The sequence below is a fragment of the Epinephelus fuscoguttatus genome, linkage group LG14 (genome assembly GCF_011397635.1).
Source record: "Epinephelus fuscoguttatus linkage group LG14, E.fuscoguttatus.final_Chr_v1".
NCBI classification, from domain to species: Eukaryota; Metazoa; Chordata; class Actinopteri; order Perciformes; family Serranidae; genus Epinephelus; species Epinephelus fuscoguttatus.
Window position 1 is genome coordinate 29353866 of NC_064765.1, and position 14787 is coordinate 29368652.

At 41.8% G+C, this 14787-nt stretch overlaps 1 protein-coding gene across 1 annotated transcript in view; it reads left to right on the plus strand.

Moving 5' to 3' along the window:
• Nucleotides 1-14787, plus strand: part of babam2 (BRISC and BRCA1 A complex member 2) — a 117893-nt gene that overhangs the window by 90925 nt on the left and 12181 nt on the right. The window contains exon 8 of the mRNA XM_049596461.1: nt 7171-7270. Coding sequence (XP_049452418.1) covers nt 7171-7270 — 100 coding nt within the window. The remainder of the gene's footprint in view (nt 1-7170; nt 7271-14787) is intronic.

The window sequence follows — 14787 nt, forward strand, 5'->3', positions numbered from 1 at the left end:
GTTGCAGTAGATGTGGCACAATGGGCTTAATTCATGGATGACCTGTCCTGTTCTTGCACAGTATCTCAGACTGCATTAACCCCCTCACCTGCAGCACTCAATTGTGGCTTTTAAGTATAGACTGTTTTAAAGTAATGGTCTTAGCCACCATAAAGTCACACACTGGTCTCCCATTTTGAAGCCTCGAGTTCAGCGTTTTTGGCATTGCCATCTTGTTTGTGACCATATTTGGACGAGAGGTTGGATCTGTGAAGGAGCGAGGGGTGGATCTGACTGAGAGCCCGAGGTGACGCCTAGCAGACAGCCTGTCACTCAAAGCGGCCCGGCCTTGAAGTATGCATAACTTTAAGCCTTAATAAAATGTAAACAGCTGACATGGCCATGAGCACCCACCCCACTGCCAAATACATCAACTGCGGCCAATTGAAGGGGTGAAAGTGGGCAATAAGACAATTTTGCATCCTTTCCGTACCTTTTAATATACTACTGAGAGTGTGTAATGGCTGCAGGGCTCTTATTAATCTGGTTTTATTCAAATGGATGATGAATAGGGAATCTGTGAAAAATTCAGCACTGTTATGCCAGGATGGGCACCTTATAACAGAAAGGTTACTGACTCCTGTTGCCACAGGCTGAGGGTGCCTTGTTCAGTCACAGAGGAAGAATAGGACGTTATTTAGTCCAAACAGTCAACAAGCAGAGTCATATGTGGGCCTCCGAGGACCCTCCAGGCTTTAGAAAATGAAGAAGGCAATCAAAATGGAAATGTTGCTGCTTTGAAACTACATTAGAATCTCCAAACAGTTCTTTCTGGCCTTATCTTTCACTTTGGTAATGAATCATGTCTGCCCTCTTTCCAATTGGGCCTTTATCTGCTCTCACGCTGTCACTGCACTGTCATACACACCCTCTCTCTCTCTCTCTCTCGCTCTCTCACACACACACACACACAAAAACCACACACAAATAAACAAACTGAGCTTCGTCACCATCCACCTGAGTCACGGAGGATAATCTCTTTGGTTGATGAAGTCACAGGCAGCCCTGTCACTGTACTGCATGAGTGTGTGTGTGTTTGTTTACATGCGTGCATGTACCACTGTCTACTGTAAATATGTCATACAGTAGGTAGCATTGCTCAGAGGGGTTGTGTTAGGCAGCATGTCTGCATGATGACTCCAGCATGTGTGGGTAGTGTTGAGAGCGATGTCACCAGTGGAGACAGAAGCAGGGACTCTTCAGGGTGCCACTTGGAAAATAAAACACCATTATGTCTAGATTCTGAGCCCACCCACAGGAAGCTCAGTTTAAAGCAATTTAAAGCTGACACTGGAAGTCTGATAACATCGGCATAATAATATAAATACCATACCATTTCAGGAACACGTTACCTATTGTTTTCCCTAGATTTTGAATAGAAGATATAACTATGTATTTGTATTTATATTTATGTAATAAGGATCTCGTTAATTTTGCTTTTGATAGCCCGACACTCATTAACTGGTAACTAACAGGACATCAAATACAAAATCCAGAACTCCACTGACTTAATGAGCTTTAGTGCTGCAGTTCAAAGTGCTGTCCCTTTGATGTTTTGTGGTGTAAATGTCTGAGCATTTTATTTTATTTTCTGTTGGTTTTCCTGACAGACTTAACATGCGGAAACACAATGCTTAGCTAGCTAACGTTAGCTTTGGCCGCTCTGCACTGCACACCACCCGGGTCGGGTGGGACATTGCTAGCAGTCCCTCTCGTGGAGATTATTGCTGGTAGCACCATCCTGGTGGTGGGATGGCATTGCTGTGGAAACATGGTAGCCACACTCCCTGCCATGCTGACAGTGCAAACGGTGCTAACAGAGCTAACAGTGATAACATAGTTAACACTGCCAAAGGGGGTTTGCTGCTCAAGACTGTGCCACTTACTCACCTTAGCAACCTGGGGGGAAACCAGAGGGTGGGCACAGTGTTTCCACAGCAACTCTTTTGGGTCGGGATGACATTACAGAAATCACCAAATGAGAGACGCCGCTAGCTAGCTTCCAGTAGACCCAGTTGGTGTACAGGAGAGTATACTAAAGATTAGCAAAATTAACCTTTAGACCAACATGCATAACCAGTCAAATAACGGTTAACTGTTGACATCCTTAGTATATAAACATGACCCAGGCTCAAAATATGCACAAAGATTCCCATCAGCCCCTTTAAACCTTTTTTTTAACATTACCACCTACAGCCTATCACTGTAGTCAGTGTTCTCTCAGTCCACTGATTTTACAGATAAAGTCATTAAAAGTCATGGGAGCAGAACTCAGCCTATTAAAAATGGTTCTATACTGTCATCTTTTTCAAGTCAGAGAAAATAACCCTGGTAATGTTGCCAAGGTTATCTCTTCTTAGGGTCAGAGTTTACAAATTGACAACAGAAAACCTGCCTTACAAACCACGTGTGTTGAGTTTCAAGGATGCAGGGAGGGAGCATCTTATGGGGCACGTTGGATTCAGCATTTTTTTTTTTTTTTGCTTATCTCAGATGTTAAAAGTCAGGATGTTTTGTCCTCAGCTGCATTACTTTGATTATTCTTTTTGTAATCTGCTTTGTACGAGTTCCTCAATTTTATGGAAGTGCAATACAGAATCACTGGGGAAATCCCCTCACTGTTTACACACACACACACACACACACACACACACACACACTCCATGTTCACAAGTTATCAAAATCCTGTGTTGTCTTTATGGATTGTAATAACTGCTCAAATATGTGGTGCAAGTTTGCATATGTTAACTTGCTGCTTAATTTAATCCTCCCACCTAGGTTGACCTTGAGATTGAAGTGTAGCTTCTCAAATGTTTGATTCTCAGTTTTGGCACCTAAATGCAATTTATACAGCCTCCCGCAGTAAAACATGGCTCATGTTCAAGAACAATACTCTTCAGTCAGCATTTTTCAGTTGGGGTTGTTGGGTTTGTTCAAGGTGGAGGCTGAAAACTTTACTTTCAATCATATTTTAGAACAGTAATTCCTAACTTGGTGGGACAGATCCATTCACAGTGGGCCACAAGTGGGTTAGCTCCATAGAAATAAGCTTTATGTGAAATATTGAAAATGTAGGAGTAGGAATTATAAAGTACCTAAATACACTGTCGCATGACCTAAGTTTACCAACACAATGAGGCTGCTTGAGGAGAAGCTGGCTGCTTCACAACAGACTGACAATTCTGAAACTGAAAATTTATTCAACTTTGTTTGTATTAAACTGAGCACAAAAAAAGTTTAATGCAGCAAAGTACTGGCTTGGGTTGAAAGCTTTGTAGAGAACAACTTCTCTTCATTTTCGGCTCAGCAGCTGTTTTGTTGCCCTGTTCATTTTTATCAGGCCTGTTTATGTGTTCTGCTGTAACAGTGGTAATGCAAAGCCAATGCAAAGCTTTTAAAGTTTTTTAAAACATTACAAGCCCTAATTGCACTATCTTGTCGCAATGTTTCTTTAAGCCTCAGTTGTAGCTTAAGTATTTCTTTTTCGTCTTGTGAAATAAAAGCATGGTCTCCACACAGTGCAGGTCCTGGTTTTGAATCCACTGAAAAAATACATGGATGAAATCAGAATAAATGGGTGTTGAGTTGGTCTGTGTAGACCCTGATGTCTAATGGAAATGGATTTAGACCCAAAGACTGGACCAGTAAGGAACCATTCGTTTAGGACTTCTCAAATAGTTCATTTTTGGATGTTGGAAGACCTTTTGTTTGACACTAGTGCGATAGGCGGGTGTCTAGTCAGCCCCCATTCAGTTGAGCGTTCAAGAGGCAGAACCATTGAAATCCAAAATGCATCACATTTGTTCACATGCCTGCCCTTGACACATATGAGTGACGAACACACCACCATCTATTTTGTGCCTCTGTCCGCATTTCCATCTGAATGATATGGAGCTATTCTTAGATCTGTGGGAGGATAGATGGGCATCATTTAGATTTTCATTTTCAAAGGCTTCTCTCCTCGTTGCTGCAAGCCATTTTCAGTCCACCATTTGTTGGTGCACGGCAAAATGCGCAAGCTAATGCTAATTATGTGCACAAAGCCTACTGTAAATGGTGGCTTTGGAGTTCTAGAGAAAAGGGTTTTGACAATGAAAATGGATTCATGACAGTTTGCATGGCTTCTCTGTGAATAAGACCTCATTAATATTCGGTCGAGCATCAGTTTGCAAAAAGACAAAACTTAGGCCATTGATCTCGAGTGAAAGCTGTTAAGGTGTCTCAATCTTTGTGGGTGGATGTGATTCTTACCTTTAGCTGATTTTAGTAAATTTAGAGTATCAGTAAAAGCACCTATATGTGACAGCTGAGCAGCTGATGAGAAACCAGTTGTTTTTGCACTGAGCAGGACACCTTCATCAGCTACTCTGAATACACTTCTCAGGCCAGTCAAGACTCTTGAGTCCAGTCACTGTTGACCTTTCCCTGACTTCTCTTAAGACATCAATTTCCCATAAACATGTGTGGTTTTTTTGGTAATGGCAGGTGGAGCACATGATGCTGTGCCGCACCTCCCTCTTCACTACTCCCCCAACCTTTCTCTGGAATTTTCAAGATTGTGCAACTCTCAGAACGTTGGTGTGAGTGGCTGCCTTTCAGCTTTGAAAAAAAGCTATTTCTTTGTGGTTGTGGATGGGTGATGCACAGCTGTGGACTTGCGACTCAAGTCTGCTGTGAGACTCGACCAAATCGAGATTAAAATGCCTCAAGACTCGACTAGACTTGACACTTGAAGGCATGCTGAGAAGACTTGACTTGGTAACCCACAGCTATTGAAATATATTCTCTGCTGAATATAGTCATATCCCTTGGAGCTTTGCCAAACTGTCATGAATCATTTATAGCTTAACCAGGATATATGCAATGTCTCCCTAACCTAATGCACATCTGCAGATGAGGTGTCCGGTGCCAGAATCAACTGGCAGAAACTCTAAATTTAGACTGACGAAATGAGTCCTAACAACCCACAGAATGTATCAGTCTGCACATATGAGTGGCTTGATATTTTCCAGCACATCACCTGTTTCCCTCCATGAAAATGATTGATTGCACAAATTATTTGAATACGTGCTGGTTTCTGCTTTGAGTTATTTTGAGACCTTTGTTGATTAGATTATTGTCATGTTTTTATTTGACAGCTTCATGATGAAGGATCTTAACTACTGATAAGACCGTTTTTGTGCACTCTGTATCTGTACTATCTGTACTAATCTTGACATGACAAAGTTAGTGTCTGATGTTCCTTTCTCTCTTGCTAAAGAAGTGTACCTTTCTAATTTTTTACATTAATAACAAGCGTTTGTCTTCAGTTCACTTCACTATTAATACTGTTGTTTCAGCATAACAATTTGAGTGACCACTTTTTTGAAATTTTAAGTTCACTGAACTGGCACTAAAAATCTTGAATAATTTTGTATTTATGAGTCACCGTAATTCAGTCAATAAGTGTTATGTTATACTGATTACAGCTGCTACAGTAGTTAAGACTGACTTTCAGTAAAGTGCATGGAACCCACATCCAAAGTCATTTTGAAAATGTAATAAAACTCAGCTAACGCATTTCAAAAACGTCAGAACGGCTCGTCCATCGTTAGCCTGCAGGCGTGCTGTGTTTACACGGCAACTCGTGGGAGACTTGAGAACGTTCAGAGACGTTTTTTTCTCGAGTCTTGCGAGTTGCAGGCTAACTGACCACAGTGAGAAATGATGCTATAAAAGTGGAGTAAATTATGTCTTTTCAAGTCAATTTTGCATGCCGCGGCTTCAGGGCACTTGGATTACGACGGACGAGCCGTTCTGACGTTTTGAAATGCATTAGCAAAGTTTTATTACATTTTCAAAATGATTTTGGACGTGGATTCCATGCACTTCACGTGTGAATGGAAAAATCCGGCTAGCTGCTATCATCCGATACACTGAACGAGTTTTGTGGATTAAAAACTACACTGGACATCTTGTCGGCATGAGGGTGAGTAAGTACTGTCTGTATTTTCATTCTAAAGTGGCCATTTCCTTTAAGATCTAAACTTGAAGCAGTGATGTACAAAAACATTACAATTTGAGGCACAGTTTGCACCTTCATTTTGGGTGTTTGACACATTACTGATTATTGACTCATTACTTGCAAGTGGACATTGTATGCCCTGTCTCAGTTTTAAAAAATGAAGTACATTCATACTAATCCTTGATAGACCAGAAGAACTTGCTTTTTGGCTTACAAGTCTCATCTCATAGACTTTAGGCGTGACCTGGACTTGGTTCAAAAGACTTAAAAACAGCTCTGGGGTGATGTCATGGGATTGGTGGGATCATGGCCTTGGTCTGTGACTCACTGTTGTTGCGTTTTACCTTTAAATACATTATTACCATTTTCTCATCATAGCTTTCCTGATCAACTAAAGAACAAGCCTCAGGGGCTGCATCTCAACACTTGTGACCTTTGACGTTTGACATAATGCATGATGTAGACTATTTACATGCATCATGTATGCTTAACCTGATAAACGGCAGTCATCCACTCCGCCATGGCTTTTAAAATAACATGCCCTCTGACTGTCCTTCTGTAATGAAGACTGAAATATAAATAGAAAGCAGCGGAAGAAACGCTCCTCTATGTGTCTTTAAATGAGCATTAAAAGCCAATAAGAGGTTCCTTAAGACCTTTAACCTGTCCTCAGGGTATTCCCTCTGTTTTTGCCCCAGATCAGAAAAAAATGAGGGAGTGACTACTTCGGTTGGTTAGTCATTAGGGAGCTGCAGCAGCAGATTTCCTGATTAAACAAGCATGCTCTAATCACTAATGGAGCTGTGCTGCAGGATTGAATCAGGAGGATGTCAAAAGAATAAATGAATAAGTGAAGGAGAATGAGGAGGATGCCATGGGCATGAGTCACTCCTTTATTTTTTTTAATGCCACAACTTCAGTAGATGGCAGCCGACTAATGTGCTCAGTGTTGGTTTTGTGTTTGCTATGTAGTTTATATACATTTTTTGACGACAGGTGGTCACCAAAAGTCTTAAATTGTCCTAAAGGTTTGTGGTGCACAGAGAGCATGGTCGGAACTTCCTGTTGTGTGTAATCTAAATGTGTGTATTTACAGACTAACTGGTGTCTTTTTTTTATTCAATCAGTGCTCTGGGAGGCTCCTCGGCACTTCATATCCCAGCATTCCCCAGCGGAGGATGCCTAATTGACTATGTCCCTCAAGTGTGCCAGTTACTCACCAACAAGGTAACAGTGTTTATCATAACTCATACCTTTACACAACATGGTTAGATGTGCTTTGTGTGTTGTGTGCATGTCTTCATCATAAAGGAATAGAGTCCCCAGAGACTGATGTCTGGTAGGGTTGGGGTCTGAATTATTTTACATTATTTGAAACCCTTAATCTTAGTCTAATAGTTTTAGTTTAGAGTAAAATTCCTTACTCCTTATGTGTGTTTATGTGTGTTATGCCATTGTGTGTCATACGCTTAATGCTTTTTATGTATTGTTTTTAAAGGCGTGTAAGACTTAGGGGGATTTGGTGGTGACTGGTGGTGTATTGCCGATTCCAACCAGCTAAAACTTCTCCCAGCTACAATTCCTTCAGTGGTCATTGTTCATGAGGTTTTTATCAGGAGCCAAATTATCTGTAGAGGTCTCTTCCTCCCCAAACCAAACAGACCTAGTTATTTAAACACAGAAAAAAAAAACACAGAATAACGTAGATTAACGTCAGAAATCCATGTATTCCTGACGCAGTTTGGCATGTGGCTGCGGGCAGCTTGTCCAACACATGCCAATGTGTAATGCTTTTTTCTCTTGCAACATGAGATCCAGACGTTCAGGAAGTATTAACCAGAAGCTGAATTATCCACAAAGGTCTCTTCCTCTCCAAAACCAGATGATTGAAACCACTAGAAACTGAATAAAACAGTTTCACATTACACATCAGTGTAACTCCGGTGCTGCTCTTCGCACTTGGACTTGTTAGTACAGTGGCAAACAAGAAACGCGAATGGCCCTATGTGGAGCTAGTATTTAGTTTGTCCATTCTGGGCTATTGTAGAAACATGGTGGTACAACATGTCGATCTTCATAAAGAAAGGCTCGCTCCCAGTGTAGATATAGAAATTTTATGGTAAGAACAAAAAAAACATTTCTTATTTTTGGGTGATTATAATAAGCTAAAGAAGGCATATTATATTCTGTTTCTGCCAGTTTACCCCCTAAATCCCACACACTAGTCCTTTAAATGCACATTGAGGTGTCTCTGCAATGAAATGTGCTATATAAATTAAGCTGTCTTGCCTTGCAGTAACAGACTCAAGACTTGACCAGGGACCCATACGAGTTCTGTCCACATTTTATCTTGCTCAGCTGGGTCTGGCTCAGGTCTGACTGTATTTCTGCTGGTCCCAGATCTGTTTATCCTGATCTGTTATACCCGAGTGGATCCAAAAAGACCAGCAATCAGCACTGATTACGAGAGAAATGCATGTGTGTTAATTAGGCTGGCTTGGGATCAGATTACAGTGGTAAGGTGAAAAAAATGTCAGTAAAGTGGAGGCTGAGCACAGGGAATATGGCTACAGCAGCTCATATCACAACAACAACAAAATAAGTGACAATAAGCAGTATAATGAATAGTACAGTATGTTGTATCTAATGTGAAAAACATTTTTTGCAGTAGGATAGCATTTCTACCAGCAATTTAAATTACCAGGTGTGTCAGTCCATAAAATAAACCCATCCCTGGTCCCTCGCCTCTCAGACTTGCATTAAATTGAGTCTGTAATATCTTCGACAAAAACAGATAGGGGTATATATTTTTAAAAATGATTGGGCCCAATCAGATCTTGGAAAAAAAATCTTGGGTCCATTAGGATTCAGGTCTGTCATTTTGAACCCATGAAGACCTCTGGTGTGTGTGTGACAGGTATGTAAATAATTAATTACATACTTGTAAGTTTTTGTGCAGCAAAGCATGTGTCCACTGAGCGATGTCTTTTGTGAAGCTGTGTTAATGTGGATATGTGCATTCATGCACGTGTGTGGTGACTGCCAATGTGGGCGTACTGGCCTTCCTCCATAGGCTGTCTGAGCGCTCCTTGGCCTCTGCAGGTTGACAGGTAGATATGCAGTGTAGACACGATGTAATGTTATTTCCCCCAGGAGAAATGCCCATCCCCCCCTGCTACTCATGCACACACAAATACACACACACACACAGATACCCTCCATCTCTTCCTGTTCACCTGGACTCTGACCAGCATACTCAGTGTGTCTGGAACACTTGTGTCCCTTACTGACCTCAGTGTCTCTGGGTGTTTAAGTCCAGCGGTGTCACAACCGCTCCCTCCACCTCCCTAAAAGAGTCACAGAGGCCACAGCCTGTGTTTGGAAAGGCATGTTGAAAAGCAGTGTCAATAGTAGATAAAGGCAGTGTGACACAAGGAAGGAGGAGTCCTTCTCACAGTGTCACTTTTACTTTACAGAGCAAGTGTAAATTACTAAGGGTACACATGCAAGAAATACAGTTTACTGCGCCTGACACACATCACTCCCACTGGTTTGTTGCAGTATGTGAAGAGTAACCAGCCTCATGCTCTCCATCTTGGCCAATTGCTGTTATTAAATTCATGTGTTTTAAAATGTTCATATAATAAACTAAAGAGCATTGGTTTGTTAGCTTAAATATTGTGGCATGTTGCTGCAGCTTAATTTGAAATTCAAATAGTCCTTTGAACATGGAAAAAAATGACATACTCTAGTGATCTATCCAAATTCAAAATTTTTCATGTATAATTGCAGCAGGCTGTGTAGCAGGGGGACATTGGTAAAATTGGTGCCATCGCTCTGATCAATTTGATGCTGTTTTGATACCAACTGTGAATGGATTATCATGACGCAAAACCATCTGAAAGTGAGAAATTATGTGTGGAAGCATTTAGTATTCAGCAGTGTAGGTGGTAAAATTGTGAGGGAAGATTGATTGATTGACGGTTTGAAGCCATTTGAAATGGAACTTTCTAACAGTAACAATACCAGCACAACAAATCTGGAGTCACCTCTTCGTAGCCTGATAACCAGACTGAAACGACACTTTGTTTCACTTTAAATCGCTAAACCAATCTGTGATTCACAGGTCACGCTAACCTGTTAGCTTCTTACCGATGTGTGGCAATACAAAATAACGAAACAACATCAATTCTGCAACGTAGTTTCTGATCAGGCTCATGGGCTGTATTCAAATTCATTTAAGCTGAGTACTGTGTGTGTTAGTTCTCATTTACGGCCATTAGCTGTTAAACAACTTCCACAGGGTAGAGTATACTGGCTAATGTCGGTAAAGCTAGTTTAATAGCTAGCTATCTGATCATTATAACAAGTTTTGATTGGTCTTAAACGGTATCTACATCAATGCATCTTCTAAAGGGTGATATTGGGTGTAGAGTGAAGCTCTATATGATATTCAGAGCATATCTGTGATTCAGAGTCTGAGAAGGGATTGCCTGCACCCAGCTCACAACATGGCAGTGGCTGAGCCATTAGCTATTAGCTAACAACGCCAACAGTGTGAACAGTGCTAACAACAGCAACAGTGCTGAGAGAGCTGAGGGAGTTAGCCTGGGGGGGGATTGGAGGATGTGCATTACGCTTTGCAATGACACCAGCCACTGTGGGTCAGGGAGGCGTTATCAGCGGGAAGGCGGTGATTAGCTTGCACTTGGGATACAGATTTCTTTCCCCAAATGTGATCCACCTAGTTCCAAATATATTTAGGGAAAGAGAAACGCTAGTGGAATACACACACAGGGACCCTCATGCACCAACTTGCACATGTGGCTGGGCCTTCTATAACAAACAGAGAAGCTCAGATTGCAACACACACAGAGGGAGTGTGACTTCATCCTCTGCTCAGGGCGCCAATACTCCACTATATCTTTACATAACAAATAGTGGCTTGCTGCTCTGAATGTTGCATAGAGCTCCTTTACATATTACAACTATTACCATTATGTCAGACTTTTACACCCCTGCTGTTTGAGGGTTTAGCAATCTTCTGAGTGCTTAAAGTTTAGGCTGTTTGTGTCATTTTTGTACCTTGTTTTGGATCTCGAAACTTACTCATCAGTTGCTGTGGCCTTTTGATGGTCACGCATACAGAGACCAAAAGAAAAATGGACACATGGACAGCATGAAGAAGCAATTAGCAAGGTCTCTTGTTCAATGACAGACATTTGTGTGGCAGAAGTAGTATTGGACATTCTTTGGAGTCACTTCCAGCCCAAAAAGGCAGCCTTAGTTTCACCAGAGTGAGCAGAGATGATAAGTAGATTCACCACAGCAAGACAGAAGCAGAGAGTGTCAGCAGAAACACAAAGCAATATTCGTCTTCTCTATATCAGTTATTGTTTGTGAGATTTATCGACTGAAGCCAAAGAATGGTAAAGAAAAAAAGACATCATTCTTGCAAGGACAGACTGTGCAATCATTTTGTTCCTTTAAAACCATCAATTATTCCCTCCCACGTATTCCAGATGCTATGATGGTATCGACACAACTTTACAGCCACATACTGTGCACACAGCTGTGACTGTGACTAGGATTGCGTTGGGTGTTGGCAGCACCTGGCATCTGCAGCATAAAAAAAAAAATTACTCATGAAAATTAGCTCCAGAAGCTAATAGGCCCTGAGGGGTTTTCCGTCATCTCCTATGTGCAAACAGTGTTTGATCAACTCACACAAGACAAGGAATTAGTAGCTTTCTATGAATGTCAATGAAATCATCCTTCAGTGGTCATTCGTCTTTGACATGGTAGTGATAGTAAGGTAGGAGGTTGGCAAATGAGAGAGAAGCAGAGGGGAATTAATTAGGAAAGCAATCTAATTAAACGTGTTAAGTGTCTGTTTCAATTACTTGATGATTGTTTAGGTCATTGCTCTTGTCTCTGGCGTTTTTCCAAGATACCAGTACACACCTTGTGTCAGATTCCAGATACGTTATCGAGGTTATTATCAATCCAATCCAGACATTTATATATAGCTAGTGTGTCCTCGTCGCTGGCATTCTGATTACATCTTCACACATACTATGCAAAATAGACAGTAGGAGTAGAAGCGCAGTCAGCCAACACAACTGCAGTGATCGCCTGGTTGAAGGACATATTACTATACAGCAACAAATATTTGAGGAGGCAACAGTAGACGACAGGTTGTTTCTGCCACTGTGATCACCAAGTTTAAAGGGCACAAATACAGTGGAGGCATCTTACTAGTATATCAGCACAATAACACTGTACATTACATTCAGAGCATTAATATAGCAGCAAACCACTATTTGCAAAGTAAACATATATGACCAGAGAATGTAGTCAAGATGCCTCTCTGTGTGTTGTAAGATGAGCTTCCCTGTCTGATGTTGTGTGGTACAAAGTCTGGTTGTGCCAGTGAGTGCTCCCCACTGGCTAGCCAGTGCCCTGCACTGCACTCAGGAAATCATGGATTGCAAGTTTGTTGATTTATAAACACAAACTAGCAAGTAATGCTAATTTGTTGTTGTTCTTTTAACGCCTCCTCACGGGTGACAGCTGTGACTGAAGGCATTATGTTTACAGGTTGTACATACGTATATACACTGAACAAAAATATAAACGCAACACTTTTGTTTTTGCTCCCATTTTTCATGAGCTGAACTCAAAGATCTAAAACATTTTCTATACACACAAAAGACCATTTCTCACAAATATTGTTCACAAATCTGTCTAAATCTGTGTTAGTGAGCACTTCTCCTTTGCCGAGATAATCCATCCCACCTCACAGGTGTGGCATATCAAGATGCTGATTAGACAGCATGATTATTGCACAGGTGTGCCTTAGGCTGGCCACAATAAAAGGCCACTCTGAAATGTGCAGTTTTGCTTTATTGGGGGGGTCTGGGGGGGTCAGAAAACCAGTCAGTATCTGTTGATCAGGTTGTTGAATGTGGCCTGTGGAATGTTGGTCCACTCCTCTTCAGTGGCTGTGCGAAATTGCTGGATATTGGCAGGAACTGGAACACGCTGTCGTATACGCCAATCCAGAGCATCCCAAACATGCTCAATGGGTGACATGTCCGGTGAGTATGCTGGCCATGCAAGAACTGGGATGTTTTCAGCTTCCAGGAATTGTGTACAGATCCTTGCAACATGGGGCCGTGCATTATCATGCTGCAACATGAGGTGATGGTCGTGGATGAATAGCACAACAATGGGCCTCAGGATCTCGTCACGGTATCTCCGTGCATTCAAAATGCCATCAATAAAATGCACCTGTGTTCGTTGTCCATAACATATGCCTGCCCATACCATACCCCCATCGCCACCATGGGCCACTCGATCCACAACGTTGACATCAGCAAACCGCTCACCCACACGACGCCACACACGCTGTCTGCCATCTGCCCTGAACAGTGAAAACCGGGATTCATCCGTGAAGAGAACACCTCTCCAATGTGCCAGACGCCATCAAATGTGAGCATTTGCCCACTCAAGTCGGTTACGACGACGAACTGCAGTCAGGTCGAGACCCCGATGAGGACGACGAGCATGCAGATGAGCTTCCCTGAGACGGTTTCTGACAGTGTGTGCAGAAATTCTTTGGTTATGCAAACCGATTGTTGCAGCAGCTGTCCGGGTGGCTGGTCTCAGACGATCTTGGAGGTGCTGGATGTGAGGTCCTGGGCTGGTGTGGTTACACGTGGTCTGCAGTTGTGAGGCCGGTTGGATGTACTGCCAAATTGTCTGAAACGCCTTTGGAGACGGCTTATGGTAGAGAAATGAACATTCAATTCACGGGCAACAGCTCCCTCAAAACTTGTGACATCTGTGGCATTGTGCTGTGTGATAAAACTGAACATTTTAGAGTGGCCTTTTATTGTGGCCAGCCTAAGGCACACCTGTGCAATATTCATTCTGTCTAATCAGCATCTTGATATGCCACACCTGTGAGGTGGGATGGATTATCTCGGCAAAGGAGACGTGCTCACTAACACAGATTTAGACAGATTTGTGAACAATATTTGTGAGAAATGGTCTTCTGTGTGTATAGAAAATGTTTTCGACCTTTGAGTTCAGCTCATGAAAAATGGGAGCAAAAACAAAAGTGTTGCATTTATATTTTTGTTCAGTGTACATGTTCACACAGTACATCTGTTCGTCTGACCCATTTTCATGAATGCAATATCTCAAGAACACCCTTAAATTTGGCACTAACATCCACGTTGACTCAACAATAAACTGATTCGATTTTGGTGGTCAAAAGTCATTGTGACCTTACAAAACATGTTATTGGTCATAACTCAAGAATTTATATGCTAATTATGACTAAATTTTACACAAATCTGTAATGAAATAAGATGATGATGTAATGACATATCCAAAAGGTCAAAGGTCAACTTCACTGTGGCATCATGTGCCAATGTTTTCTAGCTATTATTTAACCCTCTGGAGTCCACGGACGTGCCAGTGTGTCCAAATCACATGACCAATGACGCAGCCTTGCTGAGTCTCCATTTCAACTTGTGTCGAAAGTGCGGACTTCAAACTATATACCAATTTGATAGCCCAAGTAATACGAGACTTATGACAAATAATTTACGCCACGCTTTTTTCTGAATATTGTCGTCACGTTTGGTGCGAGTTTGGTGCAGGAAGAAACGGCAAAAACAGGCTATTCTGTGGAAAGTGCTTGCAAGCAACAACAAAGAATATGACACCCCCTT